General features: G+C 48.0%; 1 protein-coding gene across 2 annotated transcripts in view; it reads right to left on the bottom strand.

Moving 5' to 3' along the window:
• Positions 1–19,494, bottom strand: part of WFS1 (wolframin ER transmembrane glycoprotein) — a 330,060-nt gene extending 310,566 nt beyond the window's left edge. Inside the window, exon 1 of one of the 2 annotated variants that reach the window (XM_069631983.1) lies at positions 19,362–19,494. In XM_069631983.1, the coding sequence (XP_069488084.1) occupies positions 19,362–19,364 (3 nt within the window). In that variant the 5' untranslated portion in view covers positions 19,365–19,494. Of the gene's footprint in view, positions 1–19,098; positions 19,244–19,361 lie in introns of those variants that run through there. The other variant, XM_069631985.1, reaches the window with a different exon arrangement.
• Positions 19,495–20,083: the final 589 nt, after the last annotated feature.

The raw sequence follows: 20,083 nt of genomic DNA, 5'->3' as shown, positions 1-20,083 counted from the left end.
AAAGTGTCGATTGTTTTGGAGTTTCTTCCACTTTAATCACATTTTTTATTTTAGGTAGTGCGAGTTGCTTTTCATTTTATTTTAACTTGCTGTCCTATAAATCCATATTTCGAGTGACATTTTTAACTTGGAATTGCTCTTTCTGAGATCTTTAGTTGTCTATAGTTTACCAATACTTGTTCACTCTATAGCACCATTATGCAAAGCAAATAATTTATAGATCGATAATTGCATCACAAACCTCCGGCACTGTGTATCAGCGTGCTCCTGCTGAAGACCTAAAGTCGTGATATCTGTTGATCACTTACAGGAAATATTGTGGCAAAAGATTGTGAACATTTGCAATAATAAACTTTACTTTTTCCGTTATCAAATTCTTGCAGCTTTTCATGTGCAGTTATGAGAACAGTTTTTCCACAAATGTTTCTCTATTGGGCTTCTTTTTCTTCCCATCCCGCCAGGTAAAGCAGGTTCACCACATATGGCTCCACCAATTTGATCTTTGGTTTTAAAAAGGATATTGCCAAATATACTGTGTAATGTATAGTATGTATCCAGTTTACATATGTATATGTACTATTTGTTGCTTTACAGTGTAAGCACTTACCATAATAAAAACACTTCCATTACCCAATTGTCTATTTATTTCTTTAAACTAATGTTTGTTATTCTTTGTTAAAGTTGTGCAGATTTCTATTAAGAATATTAGTGAACATAACACCAGTTAACAGTTTAATTATTGGTTTATGTATTTTTGTTGACCCCCTTTTGGATCCTCCCCCCACAATTTCTTTTTATTTTTTTTTTACCACTAAAGGTAGATGGTGGGGTGGGGTCAGGCCATATTGGATTGTGTAAGGGGTGGCGAGGAGGGTGGGTGGTGGAGGGGTGACCTACCCCACATTCTGACATTTAAAAAAACTAGGTACAAAACATTTGGAAAAACTAGTTCCGGTTCAATTAGAACAGATGGATCCATAATTATGCCAATTTTCCACTTTGGTCCAATTAAATGGTTATAATAAATCTTGAAAATGATAAATATGTAAGAACAATGAACTGAACTCGAGTAATATAATAATTGAAAATAAGGCCTACTTTAACAATATAAATACTTTCGTGGAATATAAATGACAGAAAATATGAAACTGTCAATGAACATAATTACATATTGAGTACAACAATAAACTGAGTGACAGCATAAAAAAAGTAGAGAACTGTGACTCTGTTTCTAGGTGGACACGTGAGAATGGAGCGACGAGACCCGGGGAGGGGTTCGGGGGCGAGGGGACAGCCTGTACCTCAGAAACCTAATAGCCAGTATATAAGGTATTCCTAAGGCGTCTACCCTATCCACTTTATCCTTTGCCAGGTACCAGTCTATAATTCAAGACCTGGTAGAGTTTTGAAGAATTAACAACTCTGCGTTAGAAGGCCAAAAGGTCTGTGGGTATCATCTTTGATCCAACTAAAAGTACATTTGAATACACAGTCTGCAGGATGGACTGTAAAAAATACATACTTGAGCTTGAGGGTATGCAATGAAGTTGGCAGGTGAGGCGGTTCAAGGTTGGCAGAGTTATTGTGTTATTGTGCAGCTGCCTGCATGAGGCACCATGGTGGGGGCAAGCAGCTACCATGACAGCGCTGCTTAACTTAAGTTGGCGGCTGACAATTTATAACTGATACAAACCACTAGATCTGAAGATTAGTTATTCAGAAGAGCCAATCACTTTGTCACATACACACAAGGACCTGGGTACATTCATTAACCCCCTTCCTTTTCCAGTTTCAAAAGGGGCAGCACTATACAGGTCAAAGTCTTAGTATGTGGGTTTGGAAACAAGCGTTGCAGTAAAGAGCGGAATAAGAGAGAAAGAAGATAGGCGAAGGGAGTAAAAGGAGAGTAAGACTTAAAGAGAGGTGGATGGTAGAGAGGTGATGGAAGAGGAATGTGAAGATGCGTGAAAGGAAAAGGGGAGAGCAGCGTGAAGAGGGGAAAACTAGCAAGGAGAAAAGGTGAGAGATGAAAGGTGAGACGCAAGAGAAAGGAGGAAATAACTTGGAGAACAGTTTGAAAGGTACAGACAAAATCGGTGTAGGAAGATGAGGGCCACCGATGGAGCAACATTTTGGGAGAGGTACTGAGGATGAAAAGGGAGGTGGAGGAAGGAAGTAGTGCAGAAGGTGGACCCTGAAAATAAGGTAAATACTGGGGAAGAAGGACAGTGTCCGTTAAGTATGCTAGCTGGTGCCTGGTTGTACACTAGCCCATCAAAAGTAGAGTGGGGGTAGTGGAAAGGCGAGGTGGAGTGCAGTACCCTGGGTAAACCAACTTGACTGTGGTTTAACTCTCAACACCAAGGTGAGTGGTGCCTCTATTTGGTTTTTCTGGCACTGCCGATGCATCACATCATCAGTTTTTGGCCCCTGAAAGGTACTATCTTTGTCTTCAAGCCCAGGAGTGCCAGCGCGTCTTCAAGCCCAGGATAGACAAATGGTCTTTTTGGCCAGGAAAGCAAACAAATCTTCATGCCTAGTAGGGCCAATGCGTCGTCAATCCTAGGAGGGTCAACCCATGCTCATATAGAGCACTAGAGGAGGATTAACTGAACCATTCACACTCGTCAATACAACTCTAGTTGAGTAATATTAGGATACGGAAAATCGACACAGGAATAAAGTCCTGTAGAAGAAAGGGGGCCTCCTCACAAATGTTAGGAATGTCAGCAGAGGGAATGTTATGGGTGTGGAATGCGAACACAGAACACTAGAAGAGAATGCAAGGCAAGTAGTATGGTGGTTGGTGTGAGGGTGAGGACAGAGAGTTGTTATGTTATTTGGCATTTAAATAGCGCTCTATATATCATTGGTATTACCTCAAAGTGCTTGTGGGTTGAACACCCTCAGGGACCGTAGTCCAGGTCAGTGGAGAGAGTAGGGTATCATAGGGTGTTTGGGAGCACTCAATATGTGAACAGCTGATGCAATTGCCTGATGGTAGCTGCATCCTAACATTAGGTGTGGTGGTATTGAGAGATCAGTTGGATGTATGCAGTCTGGTGGTTGGTCTCTGAGACTGCATTCTGGTGGCATTAGGCCTCTGTTGGATGTTTATGTGTACAGCTAGTCTGATTTTTTTTCGTGGGGTATAGCTGCATTCTAGCAAGATGTTGAGGTGTTTGTGGAGTATTGTTCGTATGTGAGCAGCTAGGCTGCAGTTGATCGTGGGGTGTAGCTGCGCTCTATTGTGTGTTGGTGTAGAGTAGAGAGGGAGCATAGTGATATGAGAGGTGAGTGTCAGGAGTGGATGTATTATTCGTACGAGCCCACTGTTCTGTATTACATTCACACGTTTCACAGTAGCTGCACTCAAAGGGAGATGGCACAGGAGGCAGCTAGGAATGTGCAATAGATTAATCAAGCGGATAGTCGGCAGTCCTATATCTAGCGCCTGCAGGACGCTAAAGTTTTCATCTATGGTAACCGTTTCCTGATTCTGTCTTGGTGACTTATTAGTCGCTTTCAGTGGTGTCATTGCTCGGTATCTTCTCGAACATTTGCCTGCCGGCGGTAATTACTTTCCAATGTAATGTCATTGAAGTCGTCGTCCATGGTGTTGCAGGGTTTCAGCGGCCCTTGATGCTCTTAATCAATTTTACTGAAAGAGCCAGGTTTTTAGAGCTTTGCGGAAGGCCATGTAGTCTTGGGTGTGTCGAATGTGTTGGGGGGGGGGGGGGGGGGAGTGAGTTCCACAGAGTTGGAGCCAAGGTTGAGAAGGCGGATCCTCCAATCCTGGCTTAATTGGAGGTTGACATCACTAGTAAGAGGGCAGTACTTGATATTAGGGTGCATGATGGGAAGTAGGGTTTAATCTTCTCTTGTAGGTACGTTGGGCAGGACTTGTGCACTGCTCAATGGGTAATGCATAGGGTTTTGAAGGTGGCCCTTCTTCCGACAGGGAGCCAGTGAAGGGTGCGGAGAGTGGGGGAGATGTGGTCTCTGTGTCCCAGGGCAAGAAGGAGTTTGGCGGCAGCATTTTGGGCTCTTTGGAGTTTAAGTTGGTATGCTGGTGCTCCCAGGTATTAGGAGTTGGCATAGTCCAGTCTTGCCATAACAATGGAAATAACAGCGGCGAGTCTGTTGGGAAAGATGAGGCAAGGGAAAATGCGTTTGAGGTGGTAGTGACAGGATTTTGATACATTATTGATCTGACGAGAGAGGGCAAGGCCTGAGTCCATAGTGCAGACAAGGTTTTTGACCCTTTTGGAGGGAAGGGGTAGTGTCAACGAAGGGTGGGGCCATGGGAGTGGTTGCGGGAGAAGGGCAGTATTGCTGCACACCATGATTTTATCTGGGTTCATAAAGATGAACTAAAAGGAAATAAAGAAGTCGCACATACTGACTGTGTCCTGGTTCGCTTCCTTAACTGGTGATGAGTTGCGGCAATGACACAGAGCCTGCACTTGCCATTGATTGTAGTTGCCCGGGCTGGGCAGGTACAAGGTCAGTTGTGTAGTCGAATGGTGGCTCATTGGGACTCTGCAGGCCTGTATTGGGCAGTATCTGGGCTGTGTGCGAGCCTATGAGGACACAGCAAGCCCCCTTACAGCATAGCTGTGCATGCACCTAACAACACGTGATCCAAGGACGCATCGTCCGGTATTGCCAATTCTTACCTGGCAATTTGAGACATAAGGAGTTGACGTGTCTGTTGCTCAGCTATGTAACGAGCTGAATCCTCCACTGCGGGCACTGCGCACCATGCTGTTCCCTTCCCACATGCAGTGTAGTCACCGAAAGAAACACTTGCACACATAAAGAAGGGAGCATGCCGTAGCACAATTGGCTGTTACTCTGGGAGGTGGTTTTTCATTGGACCTTAAAAGGGAGATTACACACATTTTTCTTTTTTACTGTGAACAAGGTGACAAATACCAAGGACAGGAAAATGGGGAAGCAACAGAAATGAGTACACAGATTATGGCAAACACACCAGGCAGTGGGTTATTCCCGAGGTTATTAAATGGAAAGAAAGATCCTAGAAGTATATGTTGGCAGTATATGGTCCTCATTATTCGAGTACAAAGAAAGAGGCACTGTTTCATTGTCGAGGTTGGGCTGGATAACAATTTCTTAAAACTACCTGAATACATCGAGATGGGCAACCAACTCTGTTTGATATATGCATTGCCAAGATGGACAAGCATTTCGAGGTGAAGGGGAATAACATTTTGGCTTGTTATCAATTTGCCATCAGACAACAGAAATATTGTGAGACCATTGAGGAGTTTGTTACAGCACTGAGAGGGTTGGCTATAAAGTGTTGTTTTGAGCATTATCGGAAAGAGTACATTCGGGACAAGTTGATGATCAACAGGAGAGCAAGAGGTCCACTCGTCCAATGGGAATAGCCTATTCACATTGAAGCTTCTATTTCCCATTAGAGAAACGGCCCTCCAAACTGGAGAGGCAGAAATGTCCTTTTGTCTAATGGGAACTAGCCTACTCACAAGGAAGCATCCGTTTCCCATTAGAGAAACAGACCTCCAACCTGGAGAAGCAGAAAGGTACTCTTGTTTTATGGGAATTAGCCTATTCACAAAGAAGCATCCATTTCCCATTAGAGAAACGGCCCTCCAACCTGGAGAAGCAGAAAAGTCCTCTCAACTAATGGAAACTAGCCTCCTCGCATGGAAGCATCTGTTTCCCATTAGAGAAACGGCCCTCCAACTTGGAGAAGCAGAAAGGTCCTCTCGTCTAATGGAAACTAGCCTACTCACATGGAAGCATCTGTTTCCCATTAGAGAAACGGCCCTCCAACTTGGAGAAGCAGAAAGGTGCTCTCATGAAATGGGAACTAGCCTACTCACAATTAAGCATCTATTTCCCATTAGAGACACAGCCCTCAACCTGGAGAAGCAGAAAAGTCCTCTCGTCTAATGGGAACTAGCCTAGTCACATTGAAGCATCTATTTCCCATTAGAGACACAGCCCTCAACCTGGAGAAGCAGAAAAGTCCTCTCGTCTAATGGGAACTAGCCTTCTCATTGAGAATAATCTAAAACCCATTATTATGCAGGACTTGACCACTAGTGGCAAAAAGGGACATTTCTCTAATGGGAACTAGTGCTATCAGCGAGAGTGATCTAAAACCCATTATTATGCAGGGCCTGACCACTAGGGGAGCAAAAAGAGCCCTTTCTCTAATGGGAATTAGCCTTCTCAGTGAGAATAATCTAAAACCCGTTATTATGCAGGACTTATCCACTAGGGGCAAACAGGGACAATTCTCTAATGGGAACTAGCGTTCTCAGTGAGAGTAATCTAAAACCCATTATTATGCAGGACCTGACCACTAGGGGAGCAAAAAGAGCCCTTTCTCTAATGGGAACTAGCCTTCTCAGTGAGAGTAATTTAAAACCCATTATTATGCAGGACGTGTCCACTAGGGGCAAAAAGGGCCATTTCTCTAATGGGAACTAGCGTCAGTGAGGGTAATCTAAAACCCATTATTATGCAGGACCTGACCACTAGGGAAGCAAAAAAGGGCCCTTTCTTTAATGGGAACTAGCCTTCTCAGTGAGAGTAATACAGACTTTGAACACATTTTTTACAGAAAATCATGATTCTATTAAAGACTCGGAGGCGAAAGAGTATTACTTCTCGAGCAGCAAAGTATAAACAAACAATTATGAAAATCAATGTAACATAAGAACTACAATTCCCAAAAACTGCAGTGAATTTGTAGTTCATTTTTCATAAGCTCACAAAAACCATGTGACCTTTCCAGTCCAATCACATTTCACTTTCCCCCTATAAACACTGCATAAACCACAGTTCTTCCTCTTTCTGCCGCTGATCGAACAACTCAATAACTTACGCCCCAACCGGTAGACAACTTCTTTAATCTTTACTTTGATCCCTCTTCATGACGTCGTCGTCTTCTGCTCTGCTCCTGTCAAAAAATGTATATTACATGACATATCTCCTCCTGAACGAGTAGGCAATCGCATAATAACAAACATTACATTATCATTTAAAAAATATATAATACTCTTCAGCAATATTTATACTGCCATTCATCCATTATAGCGATTGAATTGGGTGGAATAATCTTTCGCCTCCGAGTCTTTAATAGAATCATGACTTTTTGTAACGAATGTGTGGAAAATCTGTATTCTATGTCAAGACTCAGAGGCTCAGATTATGCTCGTTTAAAGCTTACTTATCACCAACGACGCTGATCTGATCCACTGGTATAAAATAAAATGTTTTAAACGTTTCCTCATTAGACCAGTCTGCCGCCTTCAAAATATCTTCCAGGCAGGCCCCTGACATAAAGGCTGACTACATCATAGCACCTCTCGTCGAATGTGCCCCAAATTGTCCTATGTCAGTGCCTGCCTCTGCCATGCATTATCTCGCCCATCTAGCTACAGTGGCTGAAGCTACTGCTTTAAAAGGCTTCCTGGTAGCCATTAGCAGCTGATATTCCCCTATAGGTCTCCCCATATTTGCCTTAGTCTCATAAGCTTTCAGACATCTAACAGGACATAACCTGGGCCTTTCCGGTAATGCCGTGTATTATACATTCTTAGTACCTGTTATCGTCCTTTTCTCAATGTAAAATATAACAGCTGTAGGCGAGAAAGATTTCCTGTTCGTTTCTAGCATCTTCACATCCGACACTCTTTTGTAAGAAATTAAACATAACAAAGTAGCTAATTTAGCCCACAGAGCTTTCCTAGAAAGCTTCTCATTGTCCGGCCAGGCCTCAAACATCCTCAAGACTACACTCCCGTCCCAAAGACGCGAATACGTAGGAGCAGGTGGTCTCATGCACTTGACACCTTTCAATAATCTGCACGCACTGGTTTTCCTTCAATGTACTCATGTCCTGCAGATATTGCAGATCTGTAATTGTTAATGGTTCTGTATGCTTTAGCCTGAGCTGCTTGATCCGCCAGAAAATTCACTATGTGAATTACATCAGTTCGTATGGGATTAACTTCTCTCTCCATACACCAATTATTCCATCTTCGCCATGCCACTCTGTAGGCCTTCCCGGTTGCCGGGGTCCATGACTCTGATAAATTCTTCAGCCTTCCCCGAAAGACCTGGCTTGACCCAGGCCTTCCTGAAATCGCCCATGCTATCAGGTTCAGGTTCCCTGATTGTACCAATGGGTGAGTTTCTCCTGTTGGACCTAAGACTATGTCCCTTCTGTGTGGCAGTAGAATTGGAAAATCGTACATCTCCAACAGGTCTGGGAACCATGCTTGACCCCTCCAATCGGGTGTCACTAAAATTACTGTCACTTCCTGTCTACTGACCTGCACCATAGTGCGTGCTATCATGGCGAACAGAGGGAAAGCGTATTCCTTTGTTGGTCCCCATACCTGGAGAAATGCATCTGCCGCTGTCGCTTCTGGATCCGTTCGCCAGTTGAAAAATCTGGAGATCTTCCTGTTCAACCTCGAAGTGAACAAATCCGTCGAACACGGACCTCTCCAATGCATGATCTCCTGGAATACCGAGTTGTCCAGCTGCCATTCGCTGGAGTCCCTCATGTATCTCGAATTCCAGTCTGCCACCTGGTCGAGTTCTGCCTTTATGCTGACTCCCCTTTGGAGACATAGTTGCCAAAACTCCTTGGCTATCTCTGTCTGCATCGTGGATCTCGTCCCGCCCAGTCGATTTATGTATCTGACTGCCGAAACGTTGTCCATCTTCAATAAAATGGCACATCTCGTTCCTTCCTGTGTCCAACAACGGACTGCGAAGGATCTCGCCAGAAGTTCAAGGCAATTGATGTGTAGTCCCAATTCCTCGCTCGACCATCTCCCCCCAGTCGATTGGTCGCCACATCTGGCTCCCCATCCCCATCGACTGGCGTCCAATTCTATTACCAGGTTCGGGGATGAGCCAAATATTGCACTGCCGTTCCATGCCTCCATGTGGAAATACCACCATTCCAGCTCCGTTCTCGCTTCTTGAGATATGGGCACTTTCTGTTCGAAAGATAGACCTTTCCTGTGATGATCTATCTTCAACCTCTGTAACGCTCTGTAGTTCAGAGGTCCTGTAAAGATTGCCTGTATCGACGATGACAGATGACCTACCAGCCTCGCTATCTCCCTCAAAGAAATCGCCTGTCTTGTCGTCATACTCTTTATTTCCTTCATTATGGAATTCACCTTCCCCAAGGGTAGTCTGAGAGAACCCTGAGCTGTCTCTAAGATGAAACCTAGAAATTCCATCTCCTGTGCTGGTTCTAATTCTGACTTTTCCCAGTTTATTAGAAACCCCAGCTGTTGCAGTAAATCTGTTGTTTTCCGAATTTGTTCTACAAGAATCTCTCTGTCCAGGCACATCAGACACATGTCGTCCAGGTAAATAATCATTCTGATTCCTTGTTCCCTGAGGTGACTTACCACTGGTTTCAATAGTTTGGTGAAGCACCATGGTGCTGGTGCTAGATCAAACGGAAGACACTTGAACTCCCATTACTCTCCTTTCCAGAGGAATTGTAGCAGTTTCCTCTGATTCTGTTGAATCGGAATCGTTAGATAGGCCTCCCTGAGGTCTATCCTTGCTAACCAATCCCCTCTCTGTAGGATTTCCGTTAACAGATGAATCAATTCCATTTTGAAGTGTCTGTATATTAGATTCAGACCCTTGAGATTTATTACTGGTCTTACCTTGTGTTTTGCCTTTTACTAAAAACAGGTTGATTATGAAACCTCCCTGTCCTTCTGAGGCTGTGCCGATGGGCTTTTCTATTTTGAGTAACTCTACTTCTCTAACAGATCCTTGTCTTGGTTGCTGAACCTTATCTGCTTCGGTACGGTTACTTGTGACAGTTCCTGCCAAAATTCTAACTGACAACCTCGAACCGTCTCCATCACCCATGCATCTGAGGATATCTCCTCCCATTTTCCTAAATGCAACTTCACTCTTCCTCCTACTGGAGGAATGTGCGTTTCTCCCTTTAGCAAGCGCTTTTATTTCTCTCACCTGTGTTATTCTGGTGTTGATGTCTACCGCTGCCTCTCCAGCCTCTAACCCTGCTTCTTCCTCTGGAAGGGAAGAAAGGGTTCGGCCTCCAGACCTCTTGCTTCCAGTGGGATCTGTCATTGTAGGACATACTATATTGATAATGGCTGGACGAGCGGCCCCTTCCTCTTCCAGCCCTGTCAAAAAACATCCTTCCGAAGAATTTCTTGAGAGATAATTGTGCCTTGTCTATGGATGCATACATGTTGGCAAATTTTGCCATGTCTTTTATGAATAGATCCCCAAACAGTTTTCCTTTTGCTGCTGCTGCTTGCTCAGAAGAAGCCAGTACTCCCAGTCTGGAGTCCAACTTCATTAGTATGGATCTCCTTCTTTCCGTTGCCAATGCTGTGTTAGCATTACCCATCAGGCATAGGGTTCTTTGTGCCCATCCAGCCACGATCTCCGGATCAATGGTTTCTTTCTTTGTCTTGGCTTCTTCAGCGAGTTGCCATATCCTAGTGATAGAGCCCAGCATGTCTAAAAGCTTCTCCTGACAAGATCTCCAGGACCTGTCAATTGCTTTCTTCACGTCCCTGCCGTATCTTCCCCAGGAACGTAATTATTCTCTCGTCGATTTCTGGTGTATCAGCCACCCCGTCCGGCACTCTAGGCCTGGGGCATTCAGCTCTTAATTTGTTTCTAGCCTGTTTGCTCAGGGGTGTTCTCAGTCTCTTCCTTATGTATTCTGTAATTCTTTTGGGGGGTTCCCACTCATTAGACCTCGGGTGCACCAGTTCATCTGGGTCAAATTCGTCCTTATGGGACTCATCGTCTTCCCTCTTGCCTTTTTTGTTCCTGGGCTCCCGTCTGTCTTTTATGAGGAGGTCTGATTTTCAGACGTACTATATTCGTCAGATTTAGAACTGCTTCTGCAGTATTCATCAGATGATTCGTCTGAACTGAAGTTATGTCTCTCACGAGACCTCGCCTTTCTCTTGTCTACTCTGGACCTGTGCGGTGAACCCGGGGGTGGGGGGGTATGTCTGGGAGCTATGATCTTTTTCTTTCTTCCCCCTCTGTCCCTGCGCACTATGTTCAGCTCTGTGATACTCTGAGACAAGACAGCCAGGTCCTGCATTATGCCCCTTTCTTCTCTATGGGGTCTACCGGCACAATCCATCCTCTGTACAGCCTGACTCATGCGCAGACCGCTAACATGAGATCCCTCAGAGTCTACAGGAAAACCACTCATTCTGTAGCCGTGCCGTGCAAATAATGCGCAGTTTCCTTGGGTTGCTCCCGTCAATCTGCTTATACTTTTGTTTGTAGCTAGGCAGGTCTCTTATATATATTATAGTTTTTTTGGGACTGAGCCCATCTTAATGAGAGAATTAACAATTAATACAATTAATATATACATATATATATACACCCTTTAAAAGGTATTACCTCCTTATTCACGCAGATAATGAGGGGTCTGATCTTAGTTTAACTTGGGACTGAGCCGGGGGAGGGGGGTGTGGCTAACCGCCATGTGAACAGGACGCGACTCGAGTGTGCTCCACCGATGCGACCAACATAAGCTGCTTTATAATAAAATCCAGAAGCCACTGAAGCCCGTACTTCACCATTTCCGCTGCGGACGTCACCTAACAGCTCCACACTTCTTCCCAAGAATGAGAGTGCCCGGCGTGGACCTGTTTACCCTGGGAGATCATACCACGAACTTGCGCCCAAAATGGCGGCTCCCTCACACTAGCTGCACAGCAACCCGAGCGCTGAAGCTACGTGGCAGCTCCGGCCCAGCGCCTGCAGCCCGGACCGGAGACTAACAAAACACACGGGAGCCTGGGACGGCGCAAGCCCCTGCTCCGTACTGTGAGAGGCGGAGGCGCTCCCGAGACCCTAGCCTGCTGGAAGCATACACATCCCCGTACGCAGACGAGAAACGGAGCGACGGCGACGCGGTACCCGGCCTGCGGTGCACGGAGCCCGCAGTGGTACGCGAGCACCTGGGAAGCCGCCGCCGGGGCCTGCCCGGAAGAAGTGAGGCACCCACAACGAAGCGGATTAAGAGGTGAGCGCGGGGGATGGGGAGGCCCAGCAATAAAACCCCATACCGGAGCACAGGGACTGGGTGCCTCCCGAACCCTCCACCCCCACCGCGCCAAGCACTTTTTTCCGGGACTGAAAATGTGGATTGTCAAGAAATAAAGGCGCGAAGAGGCGCACACACCACTGAATGAAAACGCCCCGCGGCGAACGCTAGCGAGCAGGGTGACCCACATCCTGTCCCCCGAACCCCAACACCCAGAGAAGCCCCAACACAACCTCGGGCCACCCAGTGGAGAGCACCTCCCTCTCCTCCACAGGCTGGGTGTGCAAGGCAAAAAAGAGAAGGGGCGATAAAATAAAAACGCTGAAAGCCCACAAGGTCCACACCCCCGGACCCACAGTACAAGACTTTACCGTCGCCTATATAAGAATCACGTCCACATGATACTACACCAAGAGACCACAACAAACAACAACGGCGCGCGCGGCGGACAGTGTCGGCTCGCACCCCTGCCACCCCCCAGCCAAAGCAAGCTCACATCAGGGACGACAGATTCCCTGCACCTGCGCCGAGATGTCCTCGAAGGGCGCCAGGTCTAAGCAACGCCAAACAACCATAGACACTTTCACGGCCGGAGGGCCTGCTGGGCCTGAGAGCACAAACGAGACAACCACAGGGCCGCTACCTGATCCCCTTGAAGCGGTAGTCGAACCAGCAACACCCAGATCCTAGAGGCCATCAGAATGTTCCAATCAGCAATGGAAAACAAAATTGATGCAGTGGCCATTGACCTGGGCCTACTGCGCCTAGACGTACACTCCCTGGCCTGCAGGACTGATACACTGGAAGTCCAGGTCCGAGAAACACAGAGGTAAAAACTCAGCTATTAAAGGATGTTGATGTGCTGCAGCAAAGAGTAAAGAACCTGGAGGAGAGGGCTGAGGAGGCAGAAGGGAGGGCACGCCGGAATAATATCCGACTTCTGGGCCTGCCGGAAGGTATTAAAGGACCTGACCCCACGACCTATGTGGAGAACCTCCTGCTACAAGAAATAGGTGCCGGAAAACTCTTGCAAGGCTTCACCATCGAAAGGGCCCACCGATCTCTTACTAAGAAACCCCCTCCCGGCACCCCGCCCACACCAATGATAGCGTAAGTACTCAACTACAGGGACTGGGAGACCATCCTAGCTTTCTCGCGATCAGGTGGCCAGATCCAGAGAGACTCCACGAAAATAGCCATCTACCCAGATTACACCTTCCAGGTTCAAATGAAGAGGGCACAATTCATACATTCCAAAGCCAGACTGAAAACAGCCGGAGTACGCTACATGCTTCTTTATCCCTCCAGACTAAAGGTAAAATGTAATAACAAGGCCTACCTGTTTGACAGCCCGGCAGAAGTCAGTGACTGGATGGACAGAGAGCAGATCCCAGACATCGACGATAGGAAACGGAAGCCGCGCTGAGCCCCATTCCATAGAAACAGCACACAGGCCCACGGACCTTCATTAGCTTCTCAACACAGTGGCCAAGCACGACGCAGCTGGAAAGATTCCTCACAGGGAGACACCAAATACGACCACTCTTCTACCCCCAGAAGCCTTTTAGGGTACATTTACCCGCCCTCAGGGCACCAGGAGACCAATGCACGGTCAAACGGAGCGGAAATGGGATAGTCACAACGGGGGAGACTTCGCTGGATCTGTTTTATGTTTGGGGAGTTAAGTTATCGTGGGGAGGGGAAATGGTAGTTGGCACTAAAGTTCAGAGCCAAAACGGGGAAACACCAAGACCACATCCAAGTACCATACACAGTTTACCTAAAGCTCCGCCTCAGGCGATACTAAGCATGAACACCCGGAGACCCATATCCCATGGCTGAAAAAATAAAGATCATGACATGGAATGTCAGAGGCATGAACAGCTTTGTTAAACAGCGCCTCATCCACGCATATCTAAAAAGATGCAAGGTTGGGATAGCCTTGCTCCAAGAGACCCACCTAAACGCGAATAAACTGGAAGCAATAGCCAAGACCTGGCGCGGAACCATAGTAGGGTCCTCTTACTCCTCCTATGCCAGAGGCGTCCTGATCTGGATTGACTCGACCATTCCCCTCAAGCTAATAGGAACCAAGACCGACAACGAGGGCACCATTGAAGGAAAAGAAATATGCTTAATCAGTACCTATGCACCCAACCATGATGCAACCGTTTATTTTCGCTCCCTATACTTCCGACTTAGACCTCACAGAGAAAGCACCATGATATGGAGAGGAGACCACAATTGCACCTTAGACCCCCTAATGGACAGGTCTGACAATAAACACACCCGCCCATCCCAACCCTGCCAAGATATTAGCCTCACTATCACAACAGCTCTTACTCCGAGATGTGTGGAGAGAACAACACCCAGATCAACGGGATTTCTCCTTTTACTCCCCTCCGCACGCTGTCCACACCAGATTAGACTACATATTTGTCAGTGAGGAACAACAGGCCATGTTCGGAGATGCACAGTACCTGCCTAGAGTACTGTTGGACCACTCTACGCTGGTAGTTTCCTGGGAGGTGTTCCCATCCAAGCCCCTGTTACCTACCTGGAGGCTCAGGGCTGAGGCCCTGCTCGACACATCCTTCCGGGAGCACATAAGAGATAGCACTGAGGAATACTGGCAGACGAACCTAAATAGCGTTAGGCACATAAGTACGCCATGGGAGGCATATAAGGTGGTCATGAGGGGGGAAATGATCGCGGTGGCGGGAGGCGCACAGAGATCCATCACAACCTCATTAGAACGCGCCGAAAGAGAGCTGGGTGAACTGGAGGGGAGGGCTGATATAACCCCGGAACATCTGCTAAGGGAAACTGAGCTCAGACAAACCTGCCTAACGCATTGGGAGACCCTGGGGAAACTTAACCACGCCAAATACATCGAGAGAACCCATGCCCTGGGGGACAAACCCGGAAAACTCTTAGCCTGGCTCTATAAGAGAGAAACCCCCCGGACACCCATCTGTCATATACGCAAACCAGATGGCACCACCGTACACCCCCAAAATGAAAGCAATGCAGTTTTTTCCGAGTTCTACCAAAACCTCTACTCCAACACCACGTCCCCAACTGATACTGAAATAGATGATGTCCTGGACATCATTAAGCTACCCAAACTAGATACACAGATGGCGGAAGCCCTTGACGAACCCATCACCCCTGACAAAGTATTAGTAACTATCAGATCCCTACCGTCCGGAAAATCCCCGGGCACAGATGGCCTCCCGGATGAGTTCTACAAGTCATACGAGAAGACCATGGCCCCTTTACTGGCCCAAGTGTTCAACGAGGCTTACGAAAGCGGCACCCTCCCTGACACCATGAGGGAAACCTGGGAAAGATGGCCTGGAATGCGGCTTGTATAGGCCCCTCTCTATGTTAAATGTGGACAATAAGATCTTAACAGCCCTACTAGCGAATAGGCTGCGTAGAGTAGTTCCCCTACTGATCCACCAAGACCAAATGGGCTATGTACCGGGGCGGTCCATCACTGAGAACTTGCGCAGGCTGCACCATGTTATATATAGCACCGAAAACAGGGCCCAGAAATACGCAGTGGCGTCCCTCGACGCTACCAAGGCCTTCGATTCTGTGCGCTGGAAATTGCTATATGCCACCATGGTGAAAATGGGGTCGGACCCTGGTTTCTGAAATAGACCCAACTAGTATACACTAATCCAACCGCCAGGATACGCACGAACAAAACATATTCCAATAAATGGCCCCTCCAAAGGGGCACCCGCCAGGGATGTCCACTGTCCCCCATGTTATACATCATCGCCACTGAACCCGTAGCGGCCTACCTAAGGCAAGAATACGGAGATGGGGGCATTGAGATCGATGGCGTCACCTACCTAATCTCCATGTACGCCGACGACACACTATTATACCTACACGACCCACAGCACCTCCTACCATACATCCTAGAAACCCTAGATGGATTCCAGAAGTACACCGGGATCCAGATTAACAGGGACAAGTCTTGCCTCTACCCTCTAGCCGCTCTGCATAGCAACGAGACCGGACCCCTCCCCTCACTGGCCCTGCAATGGCAGACAACTTCCTTCAAATACCTGGGTGTTACCATACCCCAGTACCAAACACATCCTCAATACGGTTAGAGCCAAGGACGCCCTTGTGAAATCGATGGGCTTCTGAAGCAAACTGCCGCTTTCCGTAGCCGGAAGGGCCAATCTCCTCAAGATGGGGGCACTCCCCCCGCCTGCTACACAATTTTACCAATGTCCCTTTTAACATTCCTCCTTCATTCGTCAGAGAAATAAACAAACTCTGCAGAGGGTTCCTTTGGCAGGGAGGCAGACACAGGGTGGCACTGGAGACACTACAGAGACCCTACGAAAAAGGAGGCATGAAAGTCCCCAACTTCGAACTATATTACTTGGCGAGCCAATTGAGGCATGTGGTGAAATGGATGGCTGACAAACCCACAACAGACACCTTACTCTTGCAACCGGCCATGCCTCGACTGCTGCTCAGAGATCTACTACGGGTACAGGCGAATGTGCTACATAACAGCCCATACTTAGACTAGGGACCCAGCTATGGAGGCGTGCCTGCAGGACAGTGGGGATGGTAGATCCGTACTCTCCACAAATCCCCATAGCAGCAATCATGGTAAACAGTCCCTGGAGCCAAAGAGAAACGCAAACCCACTGTGAGCCCTACAGCGTAGCCACACTGGGGGATCTGACACAGGAACAGGAGATCCTAACGTTCACAGAACTCAGCGAAGTCACAGGACTACCCACAGGACAGTTCTTGCTCCATCGGGCAGTGATGTAGACAATGAAGAACAGATGGCCTGACACCACCAACCAGATAACGGAGCACAAGACCATCGAAACAATGCTGGACACAGCCGAAGGGGGCCACAAAGCCTCACGCCTGTACGAAGCACTAATGGAGGGTACGACCAGAAACGCACTCAAGTGTAGGGTGAAGTGGGAAAACGAACTGGGCCTAGAATTTGAAGACAAAGAATGGGGGAAAATAACTCACTATCACAAGAAGATCTCCAGGAACGCCTGCTTACAACTTATACAGCTCTACATCACAAATAGAGCATACCTCACGCCAGAAGCCATATCAAAGTTCAGGGGTGCTGGAACCCAGGTGTGCCCTAAATGCAACAAACTGAAGGTGGGTATGACCCACATGTTCTGGGGCTGCCCAGTGATAAGAGGTTTTTGGGCACAGACTGTGGCAAGAGTGGCAGGTGCGGGCATAGAACTGGAAGTGCATACACCAGCGGCTTGTATCTTGGGCAGATACAAACACAGTAGTAAAAACAAACCACTGAATAAATTCAAAGACCTAATATACATAACGGCAAAAAGAAACCGCGATACAGGAACAGAGACTGGACACCAGCGCAGACCTGTACTGATGGATAGCGCTAACGGTGCCATTGCTACATCCTAACGAGTCAGGCGCCACCTCAGAAGAAGCGAACAGCCCAAGTTCTGAAGCTGGCACAACGAGGACCGATGGGCAAACAGTGGTCTTGGGGGAGGAGGGGGAGAGGAGGCTGGGGCGGGAAATTAAGACATGTTAATTAAGAATGTTTCATTGATAATGCTATAAGATGGTTACTAATTGTTAAAACCAATAAAGAAATTTAAAAAAAAAAAAACTTGGGACTGAGCCTGTCAATTACTGTAACTGCAGCAATGGCTAATCAAGCCTGCGGTGCTGCTCTTTGGCCACAAGGTGGTGTCTGCCGTCAGTTATGAGAGCTGCAGTATGCTCTCCTCACCGTTGTAGCTTGCATTGAGCCGTGCTACTCGGTAATGCCTTAGATGTTAATATCTACTATAATGCTCGATCACCGGAAAAAAGAGAGGCTGCTCCTATCTATGTACGGATGTTCACAATGGCACCGGAACCCCAAGAGTCCTATTGCGCCGGGGCGAACTTCCGTGTAACAGTGCCCCCTAACGAGGCCAAATAACGGCAGAACAAAAAGTCCTATCGCATTCCAATCCTAAGCGGATATGCTCCGCCGTGAACCTCGGATGCGCCGTGTGTTCAAATAAACACTATTAAGCGCGTGTGCTTATCTGTTAAACATTTCAGTCTTCTATTCATATACCAACATGGAAATTGTAAATATAAAGCAAGGTACTTATCTCAGCTGCTCGAGCAGCAAAGAAAGAGGAAGGACTGTGGATTATGCAGTGTTTATAGGGGGAAAGTGACATGTGATTGGACTGGAAAGGTCAGATGGTTTTTGTGAGTTTATGAAAAACAAACTACGAATTCACTGCAGTTTTTGAGAATTGTAGTTCTTATGTTACATTGATTTTCATAATTGTTTGTTTATACTTTGCTTCTCGAGAAGTAAAGAGAAGTTGAGGGCATAATCTGAGCCTACGAGTCTTGACATAGAATTTAATTCATGGGCGCCAGGGGGCGCACGGATGGCAAGCCCTCCGTGTAAGCTCCGTCTCGAGGTCCGTTGAAAGTGGATTGAGCCTCCACATTTGGACCCCCCCAGGCTGGCACTCGACGGAATCAGACGGCTGAAGGTGTTTGGAGCGAACCAGGAGAAAAACCTACAAGAAACGGACGTGGGACGCCTGAGTTAGGAGCCTCTGAAGGAGAAGCCGGCACCACGTCCTAGAGCCTGCACACAACAACACGCAGCTTCCCGACTGCCTCCCATGAACTGAAGCCGCACTGAACAACTACAGACAGCTGCACACCTGCACCCCCCACCACCGGAGACCCGGCCCCCAGTCGGCCCACAGGGAAACGCACCGGACCCTAAAACGAGCGCTTAGTGCAGACGCAGTGCTGCGTATCAACGCATGACACGCGTTGCAACTGGGTGAGCGCACAACTTCTGGAGACTGCAAAGGCACCCTCTGCCTACACCAAGGGATACAGACGGCTGTCTGAAAACCACAAACATAAGGTACTGCCCAGAATGAGGCTTATTTTCCCGACGCCGCCCGCAAGGCTACCTGTAGGTCTCCTGGAGTCCCGACCGCCGGCGCGGGTGCCGACTCATCTGCTAGCCCACCCAGATCCTGCGGTGCTGATCCGGGGGCTACTTCTGCAGTCTGGTCGGCTCTTGGCCGCAATCTTGCGTCCTTCCCTGAAGCTGTGACCTCCACACAGGGAATCTGCGGGAGGCAACTGACGGTGGCACCGTCTGGCAAGGATTTTCGCGGCCTCACCCGGCTATCCCCAGAAGGGCACGCTGCCTCCCCCTGGGTTAACTCACCATTGCTCGGTGTTGGGCCGGTGAGAGCGCCCCCGTGGCTATGGGGGAGGACACAGGCCATATAATAGGCGTTTTGGACCAGCTGTATCAGGCGTCGCTGTGCTTCTGGTTCTCTCCAGCACTCCGCTCCACTAACTGGCGTGGATCTCCACCAAGCTCCACTTCTGCTCCTACGGGGACAGGATCAACGCTCCAATCTGGCCTCACCTATTACACAGTGTAACCAGGGTCCTACCTTTGCTTTGTGACTATACTCTTCCCCCCCTTCCATCGGGAGACGCTGCTGCTAAGAACATCAGCAGGAAGCAAGTTAAGCCCTGGGGCTCATAGAAACATTCTCCGCGATCCAGCGCATGACGGCGAACTTTCATCAGACCGTACCCTGACATTCTACCAAGCAGCGCTGCTCCGCTGCCCCTATGCCCAGATTGCCAGATCTTTGCTTATTGCTGGGCCCTGCCTGAGTCAGCTGTGTTGGTGCTTGATATCTGTAAGTATTTGGCCTTTCCATCATGGCCGCCCGCCCCGTGTGTTGTCGAGTGCCTGGGCCTCAGCTCCGGATGCCTCCTCTGATTGGTGGGGACTCTGGAGTTAATGGTCAATGGGGAAGCCGGCAGGCTTGGCCGGCCCTCCCACCAAAGGCCCACTCCTGGCTCCTGTCAGCTACCTGTCTGCTAAATGTACGCTATGGTATGCCCTGTGATGTGCCCCCACACCCCCTG

This window comes from Ambystoma mexicanum, chromosome 6q (assembly GCF_040938575.1).
Source record: "Ambystoma mexicanum isolate Mex_15411 chromosome 6q, UKY_AmexF1_1, whole genome shotgun sequence".
Lineage (NCBI taxonomy): Eukaryota > Metazoa > Chordata > Amphibia > Caudata > Ambystomatidae > Ambystoma > Ambystoma mexicanum.
Note: the sequence above shows the minus strand (reverse complement) of the source record. Positions and strands in the feature narration are given on the sequence as shown.